The sequence below is a fragment of the Oryza glaberrima genome, chromosome 2, assembly GCF_000147395.1.
Source record: "Oryza glaberrima chromosome 2, OglaRS2, whole genome shotgun sequence".
NCBI lineage: Eukaryota > Viridiplantae > Streptophyta > Magnoliopsida > Poales > Poaceae > Oryza > Oryza glaberrima.
Window position 1 is genome coordinate 33661281 of NC_068327.1, and position 19403 is coordinate 33680683.

A 19403-nucleotide genomic window follows, 5' to 3' on the forward strand; every position below is an offset into this window, starting at 1 on the left:
TTAAAAAAAGAAGGTATACAAGACAATGGCGATGAAAGATGTGGGGTGGACATAGCGAGGATTTATATGAAGGGAGGGAGCCAATTTGATACTTCCAAAATTTTGAATGCTTTTCATGCTAAATAAACAGGTCGATAACTGTTCCCTTCCACGACTACTTGCTTAACGGTTTCATGTCCAATATCTAGCTCTCATACTCCCTCCGTTCCATGAAAAATGAATCTAAAATTAGATGTGATATATTCTATTAATTTATATCCGTTAATATTCTGTATTAGATTAGTTTTTTTATAGGACGGAAGAAATATATACTTGTACTGATTACGATGTACGTATGCAAGTTGGATAGGCGACAGCACAGTGAGTGAGCCGGCATCAATCATGTATAAGAGTCAGTGTGCGTCAGACATGCATGACACTTGTATTAACCACAGACCGTAACAGAAGCGAGTGATCTACAGTCGCCTGTGGATTTGCTGCTTTGCTTTGGACAAAAGCAAAGTGGATGCTTCATGGACGTACATCCAAATTTGGCCGCCCTGGAGGAATGTCTCAGATAATTGAGCAGATGAGCATATATACATGGGGATCCACGAACATGGCAGGTCCCCACAGGCCACATCGCCAGGACCTGATTTCATGCTCCTTCATCAGCAGTAAATTACTTAAGTACATCACAAATTTCAACCAAGCGAGCCTCTCGAGTCCGCAGGTTCCAACGTATATAGCACATCAAAATCAAATCAAACCAAACAGGATGACGAGCAATTATCATCTGAGCAAAAGTGAAAGCATTCGGGTGAATTCCACGTGTGGTTATTTTACACAGAATACCGCGAAACACTTGGGATGAGATGTCGAATTTATGTAATTGCCTAGCTAGGATTTTACAGGTATTACACAATATTAATTCAAGACCGAGTTACTCCCCAAAAAAATGAAGCCAACTTATAGAGATCCCAATAGCCTCTATGCTAAAGAGCCAGCTAAAGAAATGGTTTGTGTACAGGTACAACAAAAAACAAGCATTCTCCTCCCTAGCCCTGGATCTTTAAAACCTGCAGGGCTCGTTGCCATTGTTGCCATGCATCAATATAAGTTCATTGGATGTGATTGATCAGAAACCTTCCCTGGAGCTATTTTTTAATGTCGATGTGGTTTTCTGCATCCCATACCACAATCTTACCATCCAATCCTGCAATAACGGAGTACAGAATGTTAACATAGACTGCCTGAACATAAAGCTGGAGAATTTAGGCCGTCAACATAGAAATGTTTTAAACCTGACGTGCTGAACCGTTTGACAATACTGTCGTTTCCTTTTCTCAATGGCACGATGCAACTGTGAAATTTACGAAATTATTAGTCTATATGCAACTGATAAGAGTCCGCTTTTGAACTGCAAAATGGAAGTAGAGGGTAGTACGTTATGCAATTCTCATGAACACCACCACGAGGCTTTGATGGTTCAACAGTATCACTGCTTGCCACTTGCTTTGATTGGCCATATAGCTTTCCGAAGGCTTCAGATAGCTGATACATAAATTTTATTCTGATGTTAGTTCTTGTGGAATCGCAAGTTATTCAAATAACCATGGACCACCTGTTCTGATTATTGTATTCACAACTGAAGGCAAAGATCAATAGGATACTTGTGTTAATGCTACTGCCTCAGCTAAAAAGAACTGAGCAGATAAACTCTATATAGACTTGAGGTTGCACTGATAATAAAGGGTGAATAGTTCAGGTTTAAAATGCTGAAGACAAGAATGTTTTTCTTTTCCAACCAAGGATAATTCCATTTCAATTACTGAAACCAGAGATGTAAATATCTTTTTGTAAACTGAAAATCCACATTTTTTTATATAACCAATAGACTGTACTTCCAACCATGGGCTGCGCTATATAGTGTTCGCCTAAATACACATGACGATAGAACCTTGTGAACATAGTAAATAGTAGATAACAGCTGCATATAACAGCACAACAGCAAGGAATGACACGATTAAATCCTGCACTAACATGAAGTAATGAGAGGGAGGGAGAAAGGAAACCTGTGAAGCTCTTGAAGTTGATGTAGTTACTTTTCTTTCATCCAAGTATCTGACAAAGCTCCTATGAGAGACAAACATATATATTAACCTAAAATAATGGTCATGGAACTCTTAGGAAACAAGATGTTTTTTAAGAAAAAAAGGTTAAAGTGCCTTAACTATTAAGGTGAAGCTAGGCAGCTAGAAATCAGATGTTTTTAACAGGAAGAAGCAAGTGCTCATAACAATGCACTGTCGGAATAAAAAGGAAAATGCAACCACTTTAACAAGTTGCTAATTTGCTATCTACATCTTTGCTTACCAAAGTCCAGTCTCATCTGCAGAAAAGATCATAGGATTGCAATCAAATCCAACACCAATCACCGTCCTTTCAGAAAGAAAAAGAATCTGAAATTTTGTGGAGTTCACCCAATATTATGAAACATGGAATTATAGCATGCAAATAAATACTAGCAGAAGGGAAAATGCTGACCCACATCACGGAGAGGCAGATCACGCAGTGCTAAATTCTGTGCAGCAGGAGACGTTTCAACATCATCAATGAAATAAATCATGGAATTGTGCCCTAGCAATCAGACAATAACAAACAAGTCAATATATGTAAATAATTGAAAATTATCTTATCTGTGGATATATCAGAGGGTATAGTGTCCCATCTGTGGGAAATAAAAATTGAAGAAACAAGTCATAATCTCAACGGAGCTCAAAATACTGGAGAGGACAAAAGATGAACTATGCAGAGGCCTTGGCTAGTGTTTTTATTAATTGAAGTTCAACTAGCTTATGTCAGTCAAGGTGCCACAGTATATTGACAATGAAGAGAACCTTTCACATGTAAAAGTATAAGTTGGTAGGAGGCTATGATGCATGCGAGATGATGTGGTAAACAAAAGCAAAATAGAGAGTTAAACACACTTAGGATGAAGAAACAAGTAGGAGGGAGAACCTGCATAGGCTAGTGTCTTTCCACTTGGCGACCACCTTACACCAAATGCCCACATAGATGATAGGTCAAGCTGAGCAATTTGCTGCAACCACATAGCAGAAAAAATGTTACAAGGATGATCAGCACTTTGACAGGAAACAAAAAATGCTATAGCAGCTAATATAAGGATAGTATGCCTTGCCAAGGGTTGTGAATCATAATGAGTTCTCAAGTTCTTAGTTAATGGAGTATTTAATAAAAAAACACTGATGCTGATGCTAAAATGTATAATTAGCCTAAGAAGTTGTGTGGTGACAAAATGGAGAGGCATATTTGAAAATCACAAAGGGATATATCGTAAGACATTTTCATTCCAACAGAAGGAACAGTGGAACACTATGCATTAATGGTCTAAGAAATGGCAAATACCTCTCCAAATTTCCAATCAGTAGAAGTGCTCGCATGTGATCCCCTGGTCAAGAAAAAGCTATGAGATAAACAAAATATTTAGAAGATCCTGATAGGCATAAGAACAGCAAGGTCCACCTTGTATCGACACCCTTGATGAAAGTGGATAACACTCTGCATTTACCATCAGTTGATGTTGTTGCAAGAAGTATCTGAAGAAACGCGAAAGCAAGCAAAATAAAATATTGCCTCCAAAGAAAAACAGGTCCCGCATATACATAGATGTTGCGTGTATAAACCAAGCAGAATTGCATAGTGGTGGGATTGGGAGATATGCATCTCACAAGTACAAGAAAAAGCAAAACGAAAGAAAAACACAGCTGTAATGAAAGCACAATATAAAGAGAGACGCTTACATTGTTTGGATGCCATGCAACACTAGTGACAGAAGATTCATGCTTCTTCCTAACAACCTTGCTAATCCACCTGTAGGTGAAGGATCCAGGCAGTTAAGAAAAATACATATCAAGAGTGGCACATCAACCTACCTACTTGCATGAACTATATCAGTAGAAAACATACAACCCAGTTGTAATGTTTGACGTAGCTAACGTAAAACTAAGGAAATCCAAAAGTAGCAGTCAACTAATACAGGTAGCAGACACAATTACCAGTTGTTGTCTTGTTCATAGTAGCAAATGCACACAGACTTAGCACCACTTCCTACGGCAAACTTGTTTTCTGCAAACAATATAAAATGAACTTCAAAAACTTGTTTTCTTCATGATACTGCACTTCAGGTTATAAGCATCCGTTTTTCACACATTTTGTTGCCAACAAATATGGCAGCACGGTTGAGACAATCTGACAAACTAATGCATCTGAACATCTCATCTAAAGCATAATTAAGGCTAAGGAACTTACAAGTTATGACTTGTGCAGTTGTAATTATTCATGAGTAGTGTAGTGGCAGTTTTTAAGTAAGGGTAAGGAAAGAAGAGAGGGAAAGTGCTTAGAGGTTCTAAGATGACTAATATTTGGGAAAGAGTTTATTAGGCTTGCACGATTTATATTTGTATCTGAGAGAGTAAAGAACTATAAAGCATATACACTGGTTATAAAGAGAATATATTGATTCAGCAACGGGAGTAGAAAAATCCAATGCGCCAGTAAGCATCAAGGCAGGTTATAAAGAGAACCTTTTGGGCTCCACTGGACACATAAAGCTGCACGATTTAGCTTGAGAATAACAAGGGTAGGAACCCAATCATGGCCCTCTTGTGTCCAAACATATCTGCAGTTCATATAAGGAAAAAAGGAGACCAACATGTATTTATACCCTTGTGGAATAGGAAGGTGATTCATAATAAGAAAATTGAGACTTGATGTGTACTTACGAATTTCTATCATGTGAGACCGTTACGATCTTGTTGGAAGATCTACTCCAATCTATTCCAGACACTATTTGATCATGCTGCAAGATATAGCAATAGCGAAAATAATAAGATAATGAATCAACTATCGATTATACAGTACTGCATTGTAAAAAGATGATGAGAGAGAGAGAGAGAGAGAGAGGTGCTCAAGATCATCGCACTTGTAAAATATAAATAAGAACATTTACCTTTGAAAGAACATGAAGTTTCTCCCACTTGTCAGTAAAAAACTTATAGATATGTACTTCATTGTTGTTTGGACAAAAGGCAATCACTGAGAGAGAGAAAAGGTTACATGTCAAGTTAAAAATAAGATGGCATGGGATGTGCATCATAAAAAGGGGAAATGGCATCATTCTAGAGGGATGTAACAGTGTCTCATATTACAAGGCAAGAAATGCTGTACTCTTAAATTACAGTAGGTGTTTTGCCATATAAGCAGATAATATATCATCTATGGTCAGTATGAACAGAAATTAATGTATTGCTCACCCCTCCAATGGGACTAGCACACATCAAGCGAGCACGAAAGAGTATAGCCCTCTGTTCAAGTCTACATTATGCAGAGTTCAGTAGTTTCATCTATCCCTCTATCAGCAGCAGACAAGCAACCTGGGCTTACACTAGAGGAGAACTGAAGAACATTATATATAATTGCAGGAAGCCTACTTCATTTTCCATAACAATCATGTGGGTGCCATGTATAATGTACTGGTTGTTACCATGGATGAGAGCATTCATTTACCAGTGCATGACAGAACAAGAGCTAGCGCTATGTAGCAAGAAATTCCCATTCAAATATGGTGCAGGGAATGGAGTGGCAGGTAAAATTCACAGGAAACATGGAATTATTCAGGTCATAATTCAAAGAACCAAGTCAGTAAATTTCAAATTACATATAGCGCCCCACCTACGAGGGGAAATCCATGATGTAAACGTGTGTTACGGACGCGATCCATGTCTCCTAGTATCACCCTAATACCGAAACCACCTTAGCAAGGCATTTGTTCTACAGAAACCCATACATCAGCAGGAAACGCCACCGCTGGCACCAAAACCAGCAACACCACGGATCGAAGATAGAGAGGGACATCCCTCATCTCCACGAAATGAGCAGCAACGACAACCGATTCCTACCGGGGGGATTCGAAACGGAGCTCAATCACATTTGCAGGCGGAAACCCTAGAAAAACGCGGTCGCGAATCCCACCCGTACCGACCGCACGCACTCGTAGCCAGCGTCGTACGCCATGGCCGGCGATCCAGAATCGAATCAAACGGGAACACCGCGGAGGGCGCGAGATCTAGAGAAGAGAGGGGGGAAGGAGAGGAGGAGCAGGAAGAGGGGTGATTACTCGAGTGGTCGGGGCTCCACGCGTGGCAGGTGATGCACTCGGCGAACTGGTGGATCGCCGCCGCGGCCATCGCGGGCGGCGGCGGAGGGGAGCGGCGCGGCGCGGCTGTGGCGGAGGCGGAGGTGGAGGGTGGTGATGGTGGTGGAAATGGTTGGAACTTGGAGGCGAAGCGAAATACACTACTACTAGTGCACCACTCGTCCGCACTACGGACGGGGCCGTTAGGCACGCCCACTACCGCGGCCCACATCTTCGCCACTACAACTAGTACTTTTTTTTTTTCCTTCAGTTATGTATATATAAAAAATGTACATTTTTCATCAAATTTTGAATGAGCAAAATATATTCTTGCCATTGTTACCCTGTAAAATTTGGTAATTGAAGAGGTTTCTCTACTTTAAGATTCTGCCAAAATCTGATAGTTAAGACTTTAAACTAGGGGTCTATTTGGTTCTCTACCCTACCAATTCAATGGTAAATTTTGGCACTACCGTAGAGTAAAGTTCATATAATATATGTGTTTGTTTGCTATCATTTGCTATTAATATGCTTTTATAGTGAAGAAAAGTTATAGAGTACTACCAAATTAGATATGGGCATTGCCAATGCTTTGACTCTAATCCAAACCAATCAAACTATTATTTAAATTGCCAAACAATTGGTAGGGCATATTTTAGCATCAATCCAAAATGGCCCCAAATGCAACCAACGCTACCAAAATTTAGTAACATCAAACTACACGGAAATTGAGTATTATTGATTTGTTGTAAGGTTAATAATAATAATAAATTGAACAAGCACTTAAAAATCATTGTTTTGGATTACTTTAATAAATATACGTCATGTTTTTATTTTTTCTTTTGGTGAAAGGGAAGGAATGAGAATAAGAATCTCATCATTTCGTATGGTGATCTTCGCCAATCAATGTGCTCGAGAATATGTTGGCTGCAGTCATTTTCTACTGCACACTGATTATAGTAGCCCCTTCCTGCGTTAATGATCATCACGTCTATCATTATTCCCCGCACGCTGTTGTACCAACCAAAGATGGCCAGAGAAAAAGGAAAGGCAGAAGAAAAAAGGGAGAAGAAGATGTGAGACAAATTAAGCTTGGCCCGTTTGGGGCCCATCTATGAGGCCCACGCCCTTCAAAGCCTGGTCCAACTCAACTCAATGCCCTCGCAAACACTGTTCCTTTCAACTTTCAACTTTCAAGCGTGAAGTGCTTTTATTTATTTATTATTATTATTATTCAACTTTGAGACAATAGCCGTCACGTGCAGAGTGGCATGGCATCTCCAGGCACAAGAGAACATCGCATGACGCATCGGCATCACATGCATGAGCACATGACGTGTGGTGTCACAGAATCTTTGGGTTCTCCTGAAAATAAAAATAAAAAGCTCAGTATTTAGAAAGCTACTCTCTGCATCATAACTATGTTTTCTTTCTTCCAAAATATAATAAGTTTTAGTTAGATAAAACATATCATAGTATTACGAATCTGGATATAATAATAGGATGTGTATTATCCGACCATATCCAAATTTTTAGAACTACGAATCTAAACATCGTACTAGGATGTGTTTTATCTAATCATATCCAGATTCATAGTGTTATAAATCTAGGATGTGTCTTATCTAATCAATTTTTTTTTATATTTTGAAACGAAGAAGTAACAACTATCTACTATATAGATTAATCATAGAACAATTTGTACGCTGGTGTCCAGTCCGACGAGATGAGCATGAGCTTTCTGTACGTGGCAGAAAAAAATCCATGGCTGGCTGACATTGCACCGTGCCGGACGGTGGCGGCGGCCGCGTCGCCTTCTCCCTTCCTGGCGCTGTCAGCTTGTGGGGTCGGGATGTCATCCAGCGTAGCGGAATCTACTCGCCCGCCCGCGGATCGCTCTCGCGCTGCCGAATCTCAAAAGGTGGGAGCGAAACCTTTTTCTTCTGTCACCCCAGCTTTTCCTTACCCCCACACAGCCAGCGCACCAACGGTACCCGTATGGCCCACCTGTCATACACCACCTGACATATCCCCCTCGGCTTCCCACCGCCTGCAATCGGGCCCCACCACGCTCCGTCCAATCCCAGTGACAGGTGGGCCCCGGACAGATCGGTCCACCTGTCCGTGACACGTGCTCAACACGTGCGACTCGCAGGTAGTAGTAGAGCTGAAATACGCAACGCATCCGCGCGACACCTAGCCATTCTCGATCTCTCTCTCGCTGCAGATCCAAACCAACCTCACCGTCGACGAGGAAGAAGGCGGCGGCGGCGGCGGCGGCGGAGGCGGAGGCGGCGAAGATGCAGTACAAGAACCTGGGGAGGTCGGGGCTGCGGGTGAGCCAGCTGTCGTACGGGGCGTGGGTGACGTTCGGCAACCAGCTGGACGTGAAGGAGGCGAAGGCGCTGCTCCAGGCGTGCCGCGACGCCGGCGTGAACTTCTTCGACAACGCCGAGGTGTACGCGAACGGGCGCGCCGAGGAGATCATGGGGCAGGCGATGCGGGACCTCGGGTGGCGCCGCTCCGACGTCGTCGTCTCCACCAAGCTCTTCTGGGGAGGGCAGGGCCCCAACGACAAGGGCCTCTCCCGGAAGCACATCGTCGAGGGCCTCCGCGGCTCGCTCAAGCGCCTCGACATGGACTACGTCGACGTCGTCTACTGCCACCGCCCCGACGCCACCACCCCCGTCGAGGAGACCGTGCGCGCCATGAACTGGGTCATCGACCACGGCATGGCCTTCTACTGGGGCACCTCCGAGTGGTCCGCCCAGCAGATCACCGAGGCGTGGAGCGTCGCCAACCGCCTCGACCTCGTCGGACCCATCGTCGAACAGCCTGAGTACAACCTCTTCTCGCGCCACAAGGTCACTGATCCCTTATCCCTATCCTTCCTTCCTTCCCCCCAACTGGATCTCATCTTCCAAAACCCATAGCAATTTCAATTTGGTTGGGCGATACGCGCGGATTGAATTTGAATTGATGGCGGTTCACGGATTTCATGTGTACCAATTGATGAGCACTTGCCGATGTTTCCACCGCCCAGAACGAGAGCTCGTTTAAAATCGAAAGCGAATATGTTTAATGCTGGTATTCTAGTACTCCAACTGCTGATGCGTAGTACTGTACGTAGGTTTGGTGAGTTGGGATTAGGATCAGATCCTTCTCTTTTTCACATTTATTATTGTCTCTTTGATGAGCTCCTAGATCCTGTAGACACTAGTACCGTTAGTATTCCACCTGCACGGATGAGTAAGTAGTATACCAATTGCATGAGAATTTTGGCTACACATGATAGAGCATCGGTTCGATTCGCGATGGTGACATCTCCGCATTTTCACCTAAACTTTGAAAATTAAGCACAGGTGAGCAGTCAGGGAGGATGAGTAGTATAGATCTCATCCTCCTCGATGTGACCTGTAGCACTACATGGCTCCAGCGATAGTATTTTTCTTTAGCTTCAGAACTGGAGTAGTAGGCAGTAATGTCGGCCATGCATTGCTTTACATTCTCTTGTGTCATTACGCCAGGCAAAAGACAGAGCAATGCTGATAATGAAAGCTCAAGCATAACAATATTGTGGAGACTACTTAGACAACAATGCTCCTTTCATACTTACAATTGGAAGCTTTATTTGATATTTAGTCTTTATCAGGTTGACACCTTGATATTCGGTCATAATCAAATGAGATGGCTTACGTAAATATGTGAGATCTCAAAAAGTTTCAGTTTGGGCTCCCAAAAATTTTTCTATTTGGCCGCTTCAGCACGCTTAAAACAGAAAAGACAGCATGAGCTTAAGTAGTCAAGGTGGAGCTTTCTATGACTGGTAGAGGAAAAACAGAAATGGTTGTCATTCTCTATGACTAGTGCTACGAATAAATTAGTCCAGAGATTTCTCTTGTTGTCTACTGGGAGGATGATACAACCTAGCAGGAAATGTACTTAGTTATTTATTTTTGCTATGCACAATGCAGATTTCTTTTTGCCGGGTCGGCTGAAAATCGACCAACCGAATTGTATTAAGAAGAGAGAGAAATGAACCAGGTACAGAACGACATTGTACTGTCGCAGGGCATAAGCCCCCCCAAAAAAAGAAAAAGCTCCTAGGGATCAAGGAACCCAGGAGAAGACTCCCACACACTACTCTCTATGCTTAAACACTCCAGCTTCCCTCCAAATCAGCACTTCATCTCTAATGGCTCTGTAAACTTGCGCTGAAGTGCAATCTTTGTGTTCAAAGATTCTCGAGTTGCGCTCTTTCCATAACATCCAACAGACCAACATACATAGAGTGTCAAAGGCCGGCCTGTAGCTCGGCTGAAAAAGTTGCCGCACTTGTCGCCACCATTCCATGAAGTGTTCCCCTTCATCCCCCGGCAAGGAAAAGGAGACTCCGAGCCAGCTCCTTAACATTCTTCACACTCTGTTTGTGAATTGACAGTCCACTAACAAGTGACAATGCAGATTTCTTTATGCGATGCTTTCCAGAATCTTGCTGTATATTTCAGAATCCAGTAAGTCTAAAGGAGAACAATGTTGAACTTGAAGAATTTGAGTTGCTAGTTCAGTATAGCCAATGCAATGAATTGGACTTGGCTACGAGTCATGACTGATCCATCTATCAGCAGATCCATTGCTGATACAGAACTTTTTGATATAACCATAAAAGGCATGTACACTGTACTGTTCTGTGCTGACAAACTTCTGCCATTCAACTGAGTGTGTAGGATCACTGCTTTTTCTCACCAATGCATTGTAGCAAGTCCTTTTGAAGATTAAGATGGCAAAAAGTTTATTGCTGTGTGTGATTGTGTAACAAGAAGTAACGATCTTGTACTTCTGCAGGTGGAATCTGAGTTCTTACCTCTTTACAGCACATATGGCCTGGGTTTGACTACATGGAGCCCTCTAGCTTCGGGAGTTCTCACTGGAAAGTATGCCAAAGGAAATATACCTGCTGATAGTAGGTTTGCCCTAGAAAATTACAAGGTAATATTGGTAACTTTGTCCCTGTACTAGATACGTGCATTCCTGCTTTTCTTTTTCTGAATTCTGATATTAAAATGTTCATGCTTATTCTCAGCTGCCTTGTGCCATCATTTTTTCTATCGACAATACTACGCTGTAGCTATGCTTTTTAAAGTATCATGCTACCTGAGTACCTGACTATTAATTACTCCCTCCATCTACTTTTGATAGTCATATTTCCAAATCTGAAAAATTTATTTTTGATAGGCATATTTCAATCCAACAACCTATCATCTTAAAGACTTTCTTGGATTTAATGTGTGACTCTCCATTCTTCCACACAAGATTGGCTACATGAGCATCGAGAAATGTAAATATTAATGAATCGTTTGTTTGCGAGGAATGACTAGTAGCATGTTTAAATAGATGATAAGTAGAATTACTTATCCTTGGTCTGTGTATCAAGATGAAATATGACTATCAAAAGTAGATGGAGGGAGTACCTTTGTCCATGCATGAAGATCACAATGTCATGTTAAGATACCAAGGATAAAACTCAACTATTACTACTATATCAATTGCATTAATCATTGGATTGTAGTTCATGGTGGATTCAATGCTGCAGGATCAGTGTTCCAGAACATAGCGTGTCATTGTTGTGACTTAGGCCCTGTTTGATTCAGCTTAGGATTATTATAATCTGGATTATTAGGAGTAAGCTGAAACAAACAGATAGCTTATTATAATCTATAAGCCAGATTACTATAATCTGGTAATCCACTCTAAAGGTGCTTTTTTAGATTATTGGGTGGCTAACAGCTAACAAACAACTAATAATCCAGAGAAACAAACAGCTAATAGCTTATTCTATGTCGGCTTTATTATAATCCAACTTATAGTAATCTGGCTCAATAATCTAGATTACAATAATCTTAAGCTGAAACAAACAGGGCCTTAATAACTTATGTAGCAGCTGCTAGCATGACTTCTGCTTGTTCTGAATATTGACTAAACGCTTGTGTACATCATGGTTTTTCATTTTCTGAATGGGCTTATGAAACTTGCCCCTAACAAATACATCGATGCTACTTCAGTTTTCCTTGTCAGATGTGTGTCTTTTTTCTCTTTCAGAATCTGAGCTGTTCTAAACAAGGCAACTTTTTTCTCTTTCAGAACCTGGCCAACAGATCTCTGGTTGACGACACACTGAGAAAGGTGAATGGGCTAAAACCAATTGCTTCTGAGCTTGGTGTTTCATTAGCCCAACTTGCTATCGCGTGGTGCGCATCGAACCCAAACGTCTCATCTGTGATCACTGGAGCCACAAAAGAAAACCAGGTACCTTCCACACGCCCGCGTGCTTCACAAGATATGTTTCTTTTGCCAAGTAAGACGCCAATTAATGGTTTTTCTGAAACTAAGAATACTAATCCATCATTTGGTAACTAAAAATGAGCAGATTGTTGAAAACATGAAGGCCCTCGATGTCATTCCGCTGCTAACCCCAGAAGTCGTCGACAAGATCGAAGCGGTGGTCCAAAGCAAGCCGAAGCGCACCGAGTCATACAGATGAAGCGGTACAGGGGGTGTGCAGAGTGTGCTCCAGGGATTTCAGGATTTACCCGGTGGGATTCTTTTAGACGATATTATTATCTTCCATTGTCTTACGTTTGGAAGCTGCTTTATGTGCCTGGGTTTGTGTAGTTGGGAAATGGTGTCCAGTGGTACTCTGCTCTATATACATTTTGTCATGTGGACCACTCACTTGTTGCTGTCGGTGATATATATACCTTGGTCTTTTCCGTGTGCATCTATCCATCCATTCCCTGCGTTTCTTGCTGGCATCTTTTCTGATTCTTTGGTGTCTTGTGCTTGGACTGTCCCTGCATCCTCCTTCCTGGTGACCTTGTTCTCGTGCCATTGTCTGCCTGCCAGCATCAAAGATTCAGCCGAGCGAGTGAGAGTGCCAAGGAATCAGGAGTGTTTTTATCATGGTCCTTGCTGATTTTTCTCGCTGGCAAGATTTCAATGGCAGGCTGGCCACCATGTCTCATGGCATGCTGTGCTGAGGAATCAATCTGTTTCTGTTCACCTTGGGGAAGATGATAGTACTACCACTACATTGTGTCATTGTGTCAGTCACATCTCATCTGGTAGTGAGTGATGAGTAGTAGTTGTAGCATGCGCATGTGCTGTTGCTTGCAGGAATCCTCTGCATTCACAGGTGCTAAAATTGGAGGCAAAAATGAAGCAGGGGAGGTGGTCTGGTTGCTTTGCTGCTTGGCCGGCAGAGGCAACGGAGGCTGGCACGCTTTCGTGCGGATCCGGGAACGGATCAGGAATCCAGGGGGGTCGCTGTTCAGTGTGGCTGGCAACACGAAAACAGCCAAGACAGCAAACAAAGTGTGAGCTATCAGCATTCAAGCAAAGCACACACACAAACAAGCCTCTTTCACTCTACATTTTTTCTGTCTCCGGATGATGCTGAATAGATGATGATGCCACATGGCCCAGTACAGCAACTGCGATAAGGTCCTTTTCTCTTAGCAACACAAGACTTTTTTTTTTTTCATCACACATATTAGGAATTTTGGAGGTGGATTAATCAATGAAACTCCAGGGCTAATTCATAGAGATTTGTGAGGCTGTGCAAGAGTCAGTAGTAATCAGGTAGGCACAAGGATCATCATCAAACACCATAAAAACTACTAGAAAGACATACTTGTACATGCAAACAGAGCAAGGCGACCATATGCTCTTGCAGATCGACAGTGCAAACAAAAACAGGCACCACAAAGGCAAAAATATTACAGAACCGGGTGAGCCCTGTGGCTCTTTCTTACTAGCCTTCTGCTATTTTAACTGGACAAGTAATTAACCATCAAGCACGCTCCAAGCTTCACCAGCGGTATAGCTCTTTTCCTTGTCACACGCTCTCAGGATCTGCCTCTTGTTGAAGCAATGGTTCTGTGAATTCCCTGGTATCGCTGACCTGCAACGGATTGTCGGTAAAATGAGCGCAAATCAGGTTAGAACCTAAACGGGTGCGTTTTAGCTGATTAAAGTGCTAAAATCCTACTAGTGGCAAAACAAGCTATTTCAAATTATCCTCTAGATTCAGTTCAACAGGTTATACATACAACAATAATCGATTCCATTCAGACGACTGACTAGCATCAAATGTAATAGGTGGTAGAAAAGAATCTAACCAAGACCATTCGCATCTGATGTCCTCATGATCCTCAACCTCTTCACAGAGCTGACAAACATTCTGCGCACAAGAACAAGGCAACACCGTAATAATAAGTCACCTGAATAGCTATTCGAAGTCGCCTTGAAAATTAGAACTATAAAAATTTCTAGTGCCCAGGTTCTAATAGCTACATAGTGCAACGACTTACTCCCAAGGAACATCTCCAACGAGCATCCAGTCACCATCCCTGTCCTCGTAGGTGAGCTGGTATTCGGCAGAGTTGTCTAGTAGTTTCAGCGACTTTGTATTATCTGAAAATGCGAAGATAACCATAATTCAGGTTCATGGACAAGATGAATCAACCTATCATGAAAAAAGCTTGCGACTTACTAGGTACAATATGAAGCATGGCTATTATTTTAATTTGCAAAACTCTCACATTGTCCTACACTATTATTATGTATTGTGCGCAGCAAAGCTTGATTCCACTTAACTTGATGTGATTTGAAAATATGTGAAACTGTGAGCTACTTAAAGTGACAGTTCAGACTCGAGCTTACGAGAAGCGCAAAGGCCAATGGACGGCTTCGTGAACATGAGTTCAAGGGCTAATGCAAGGGTCTTGTATGAGCGGTGCACATTGAGATCCACCTTCCTTCCAATGACCTCTCCATCCATGTTCACCTTCACCCATCCAGCAACCCGTCCTTTCTTTTCGCCCTCCTCCTTGTCCTTCTGCACATCAGATTCATTGGTGGCGGTCTTCTTGGTGTCGGTTTCAGATGTGTTTTCTTTAGCCTGATTGAACAGGCTGTTCATCCTGAACTGTCGGATCGGTGGCCATCCCACCACTCCAAAGCTGCTGCCAAACCAGGAAATGCAGTTGGGATTAGTTGAAATGTATTGAAAAGTCTACATGTGTAGGTGTAGCTCAGCAACTCTGGTGCTGATATACATCTGGTCCTCATTTCAGAGAAAATCTTACTAGCGTCACAAGTCAAACAAAAGTGTTTGTAGTTACATATTAGAGTGCAGATCAAGCACCAAACTTGTCATTTTTTGTCCTTGAATTTGGAAGGATAAGAAGCTTATGCACAGCACAGGTGTGGAGTGTAGATAATAATAGGTTTTGGAGGTTGTTGCTGATGTGAGTTCTATGCACAACTACAGGAGAAGCCATATGCAAATATCCTATGATGCTAACCAGTGAGCAGAACAAGTGGCAACCAATCTTGCAGACAAATTTATTACTGCTACTCTTACTACTTCAGAGAATCATAAAAGAAACTGTTTTTGTATCGAGTAATAAATATAGTGCTATATATGAAATTATGAGGCAGAGAAGAAGCAAGAACCCTGAAGGTGTTGTGTTCTGCTCTGCTCTGCTCAGCTCACCTGTGTGGATGGCCGGAAGCAACCGTCCCAGGCGAGGTGGTGGCGGTGGGGCCCTCAGCCCTCTTCCCCCCCGCCGCCGCCGCCGCGGGGGATGACGACGACACGGAGGAGTCCGGTGACAGCGCCGCCGCCGGCTGCAGGTCCCTGGCCGTCAGGATTCGGCACGGCGCATGCTGCTGCTGCTGCTGTTTCTTGGAGCCAAGGCTGAGCCCGAGCTCCAGCTCCTCGTCGTCCCCAGCTGAGCTCTCCTCCACCTCCTCCGCCTCCGCCTCCGTCCCCGGCGGCTCGCCGGCGGTGGGCCCAGCTACTCCTCCTCTCATCGGCGCCGCTGCTTGCTGCTTGGCTTGTGCGTGTGCGTGTGTGGAGTGGAGAAGAGGACACGGACGAACACCTGGGCCTCGAGAGGGAGGAAAGGAGGAGGAGGAAGGCTATAATTAAGCTGGGGCAGCAGCATTAAGCGGCAGTTGTGGGTAGTAGTGCAGCAAAGGGCTACCTGGGCCCCACCTGTCCTCCTGGCATGTGGGGCCCACAATGCTGGCCTGGGGTTTGGGGTTTTTGTAGCTGCTAGAGAGCACCCAACCATTTTGTAGCAAGCACAATTCACTTGGGTTTTTCTTGGTGTTGGGGTGGATTGTGGTAATGTATAGGAGTGCTGCATTTTATTTGTTTGGTAGTAGTGGTAGTAGATCCGTTTTGCCTTTTTTTTGTTTTTTTTTCTAAATTGGCATATGCGAAAGAAGACGATATTATGATAGGAATTGCATGACGGTGTTTCTCTATAAAAAAATAGTGATATTATGTTTGTGTTTTATATTTTCACGCTAATCAAAGAAGATGGAGTTGGTAGCCAAGAAAATATACATGGGAGAACTTACTGAGTGATCGAGATGTAAGATAATAGAAATCATAGAGTTACGATTCATCTGTCTAGGGTAATATGGTCCTTCCTAATACTAACAAATCATATGTGGACAATAAGCTTTGGCTTTTTACTTGGCCGTGATGTTTGATTTGTGCTCGCTCCTAGTCGTGCATGCAATAGTTTTTGCAACAACCAAATTACTACTAATGTTTTGATTGCTCCAATCTTAGAGTGCTTACTCGATCAATGGTTACTTAGTTCTAGCTCTACTGACACGGGGTTGTGCATCACTTTTTATCTCTATCTCATATATACCTCTTGGCTTTTAGATTGCGCTTCATTGTTCGCATGCCATATCCAATGGAGTTGACAAGTACTAATTAATTTGCATCATGCAATTATAAATCCATATTCAAGCCGTTCAGGAGCCATTAGGCTGTATGATTGACGTGTTCACTTTTTCTGATTTGTGAATAATTCTTGGTACCTATTACTTTGAATTTTACAACATAAATGTGTGTGTATGTATATATATATATATATATATATATATATATATATATATATATATAGGTAAATTAATTGGTGCTACATGGAGTATGGGCTCCAAGATTCAAATTGAGTATATACCCAATTTGAATGAGTATGAAATTTTTTTAAATGTTTAGATATGAACATTAACTTCTTTACTAACAAGTTCAAACAAGTTTGAACTGAGTTTGAACTTTTTTTTTTCTAGATGGTTCTAGGTATATAACATCCAAACATATAATTCGTTAGGTATGTAATAATGAATTGTGAAATAAAGTTGAGTTTGAGTTGTTTTGTTGTTAGGTATTTGTATGAATCAAATTCATATACCTAGGTATATACTCACAATTTAAAATTTTTTAAAAAAATTGAGAGAATTTGTGTGTTTTATACCTTGAAGCCCGGGCACCATGGAGTCCCATATGTGTATCACATATATATATATATATATATATATATATATATATATATATATATATATATATATATATATATGCTTTTATTATCCGTGTGGGATGGTTTGGAAACTAGTAACATATCAGTTATGTTTTTTCACGGTAACTATTACTTACTCCTCACGTCTAAATCATGGATCCGTAACCGATCACAATTGTGCATATTAACTCTAATCTATAGGTTTTTCTAAGTTTATACACTTGCTTAACAGCTGGTGTGGGGACAGAAAAAGGGGGAGACAGAGCAATTTGCCTCTTTGTGGGATGGTTGCCCTTTGGGCAGTGGGCCCCGGTATTTGCCTTTTGTTGGTGTACAAAATGCAAGAGACAAGGGAAAGAGAGGAGATGAAAACGGAGAAATGGGAAGGAGGGGAGGGGAAAGGGTTGGTCACGTGAGTCCTCACATGTCCTTTGCATCCTTTGCGATGATGCAGCACTGCTCTGCATTCTGTTTAGCTACCTACGATACTAATAGTACAGTACACTTGTACATGAACACAGTACCCAAAGGGCTATGCTCAAGGTTGTCAGTATCCCGATTCGTATCCTAGTATTTTACGATACTACGATCCTATCAAGCCGAAACGATACCAATCCCATCTAGTATCCTAATTTTTGTAGTATCTCGATCCTACTATTTATTACTACACGATCCTACGAAATCTTAGGTGGTATCCCGATTCTACGATCCCTACGATACTACAAAATATTATTTAAAATAACATGGTTTGAAAATAATGTAACTAAATATGCTTAAATTTATATAAAAATCAGTTAAATATATCAAAACCAACGTGGTTTCTCTTGATAAATGTCTCTATTTGCATGATATATATCATTACTATATTTTTTTATATAGAATGGCTATATATAATTAATATAAATATTAATTAAACTTTAAAAAATAAAATCTCATAGTATCCCGATACTACGATACGATCCTATGATACGATATTATTTTGAGCAAAACGATACTACCTAGTATGCCGATCCTGACAACCTTGGCTATGCCTGTTCATGGTCTATAGTGGAGTAAAAAATTAATGTATCGAAAGTGATCTGGGTGAAATGTAGTTGTAACACTTGAATTAAGCTCTTTCAAACCGTACCATAGTTAGGTTAATTTACACTTAAAACCTTCCCCTTTGTTTGTTTTTTTTATAAAATGGAAAGTTCAAATTTTTTTTGACGAGGAGATGAAATTTTCAATAACTAGAGAAACGAAATCATGTGATAAAAGAACCAATAAAATAACATGGTGATAAAATAGTACTACTACCGCTTCCTAGCTAGAGCAATGCATACTCCTGTATGTACTCTCTCTCCGTAAAAAAACGAATATCATATTTCCAGATTTGTATTACTATGATGTGGAACATCTTATACGTGGTTGGTTTTATTTTAGTACCGATGGAGTGCTCCTATGTAGCAGTAGTGATGTAGTGGTATTCGATCTGGTTGTGTGCTGGCTAGCAATGTCATTTGTTCTAAGGGGTACTCCCCGTTCAAAAAAAAAGTCAAATTCTAGAGATGAATCTGGATATGTGTGTCTAGAGACTTTTTTTGACGGAGGGAGTAGGAGCAAACCTCAGTTATTGTAGCGTTAGAGCACTTACAATAAATTAGTGTAAATGGGTTTTACATGTTACCATATTATATTTTGCACTTATGTGAAAGAGAGAATAAAAGTGAACTACAGATTTATAGTCAGATGTAAAACGAGCTCCAATAAACTATGTGAGAGGGAAATGTGGGGGTATATATTAACGGTGCTTGTATTTATTGTTAACTATTGTATGATGAGTA

At 41.5% G+C, this 19403-nt stretch overlaps 3 protein-coding genes across 4 annotated transcripts; 1 reads left to right on the top strand and 2 right to left on the bottom strand.

The window, feature by feature from the left end:
- Window positions 1-391: 391 nt before the first annotated feature.
- Window positions 392-6336, bottom strand: LOC127764769 (actin-related protein 2/3 complex subunit 1B-like). Its single transcript, XM_052289683.1, has 15 exons — window positions 6179-6336; window positions 5012-5097; window positions 4785-4861; window positions 4587-4681; window positions 4059-4128; window positions 3804-3873; window positions 3526-3599; window positions 3409-3451; window positions 3001-3082; window positions 2531-2619; window positions 2356-2441; window positions 2055-2115; window positions 1427-1533; window positions 1284-1342; window positions 392-1195 (listed from the first exon to the last, which is right to left on the bottom strand). The coding sequence occupies exons 1-15, from the start codon at window positions 6246-6248 to the stop codon at window positions 1137-1139; spliced, it is 1128 nt and encodes a 375-aa protein (XP_052145643.1). The 5' UTR covers window positions 6249-6336; the 3' UTR covers window positions 392-1136.
- Window positions 6337-8381: 2045 nt separating this feature from the next.
- Window positions 8382-12975, top strand: LOC127762219 (probable voltage-gated potassium channel subunit beta). Its single transcript, XM_052286641.1, has 4 exons — window positions 8382-9057; window positions 11039-11182; window positions 12335-12499; window positions 12621-12975. The coding sequence occupies exons 1-4, from the start codon at window positions 8494-8496 to the stop codon at window positions 12732-12734; spliced, it is 987 nt and encodes a 328-aa protein (XP_052142601.1). The 5' UTR covers window positions 8382-8493; the 3' UTR covers window positions 12735-12975.
- An 872-nt stretch (window positions 12976-13847) lies between these two features.
- On the bottom strand, window positions 13848-16198 carry LOC127762220 (auxin-responsive protein IAA10). 2 transcript variants are annotated; one of them, XM_052286643.1, is made up of 5 exons: window positions 15750-16198; window positions 14915-15216; window positions 14563-14665; window positions 14371-14432; window positions 13848-14153 (listed from the first exon to the last, which is right to left on the bottom strand). In XM_052286643.1, exons 1-5 carry the CDS (start codon window positions 16067-16069, stop codon window positions 14098-14100), a joined length of 843 nt encoding a protein of 280 aa, XP_052142603.1. In that variant the 5' UTR covers window positions 16070-16198; the 3' UTR covers window positions 13848-14097. The 2 variants fall into 2 exon arrangements, with proteins under 2 accessions (XP_052142603.1, XP_052142604.1); XM_052286644.1 differs by having other exon boundaries at window positions 14915-15213; window positions 15750-16197.
- Window positions 16199-19403: the final 3205 nt, after the last annotated feature.

Excerpts from the sequence above, each read along its gene's own strand:
- LOC127764769 (XM_052289683.1), bottom strand. The coding sequence starts at position 6,248 with ATGGCCGCGGCGGCGATCCACCAGTTCGCCGAGTGCATCACCTGCCAC. Across the intron at positions 4,682-4,784 it reads GTCTCACATGATAGAAATTC|ATATGTTTGGACACAAGAGG; the intron begins GTAAGTACACAT and ends TATGAACTGCAG. Across the intron at positions 3,600-3,803 it reads TTGCATGGCATCCAAACAAT|ATACTTCTTGCAACAACATC; the intron begins GTAAGCGTCTCT and ends GCGTTTCTTCAG.
- LOC127762219 (XM_052286641.1), top strand. The coding sequence starts at position 8,494 with ATGCAGTACAAGAACCTGGGGAGGTCGGGGCTGCGGGTGAGCCAGCTG. Across the intron at positions 11,183-12,334 it reads TTGCCCTAGAAAATTACAAG|AACCTGGCCAACAGATCTCT; the intron begins GTAATATTGGTA and ends TTTCTCTTTCAG. Across the intron at positions 12,500-12,620 it reads GAGCCACAAAAGAAAACCAG|ATTGTTGAAAACATGAAGGC; the intron begins GTACCTTCCACA and ends AAAAATGAGCAG.
- LOC127762220 (XM_052286643.1), bottom strand. The coding sequence starts at position 16,069 with ATGAGAGGAGGAGTAGCTGGGCCCACCGCCGGCGAGCCGCCGGGGACG. Across the intron at positions 15,217-15,749 it reads GCTTCCGGCCATCCACACAG|CAGCTTTGGAGTGGTGGGAT; the intron begins GTGAGCTGAGCA and ends CTGGTTTGGCAG. Across the intron at positions 14,666-14,914 it reads CATTGGCCTTTGCGCTTCTC|ATAATACAAAGTCGCTGAAA; the intron begins GTAAGCTCGAGT and ends TCGCATTTTCAG.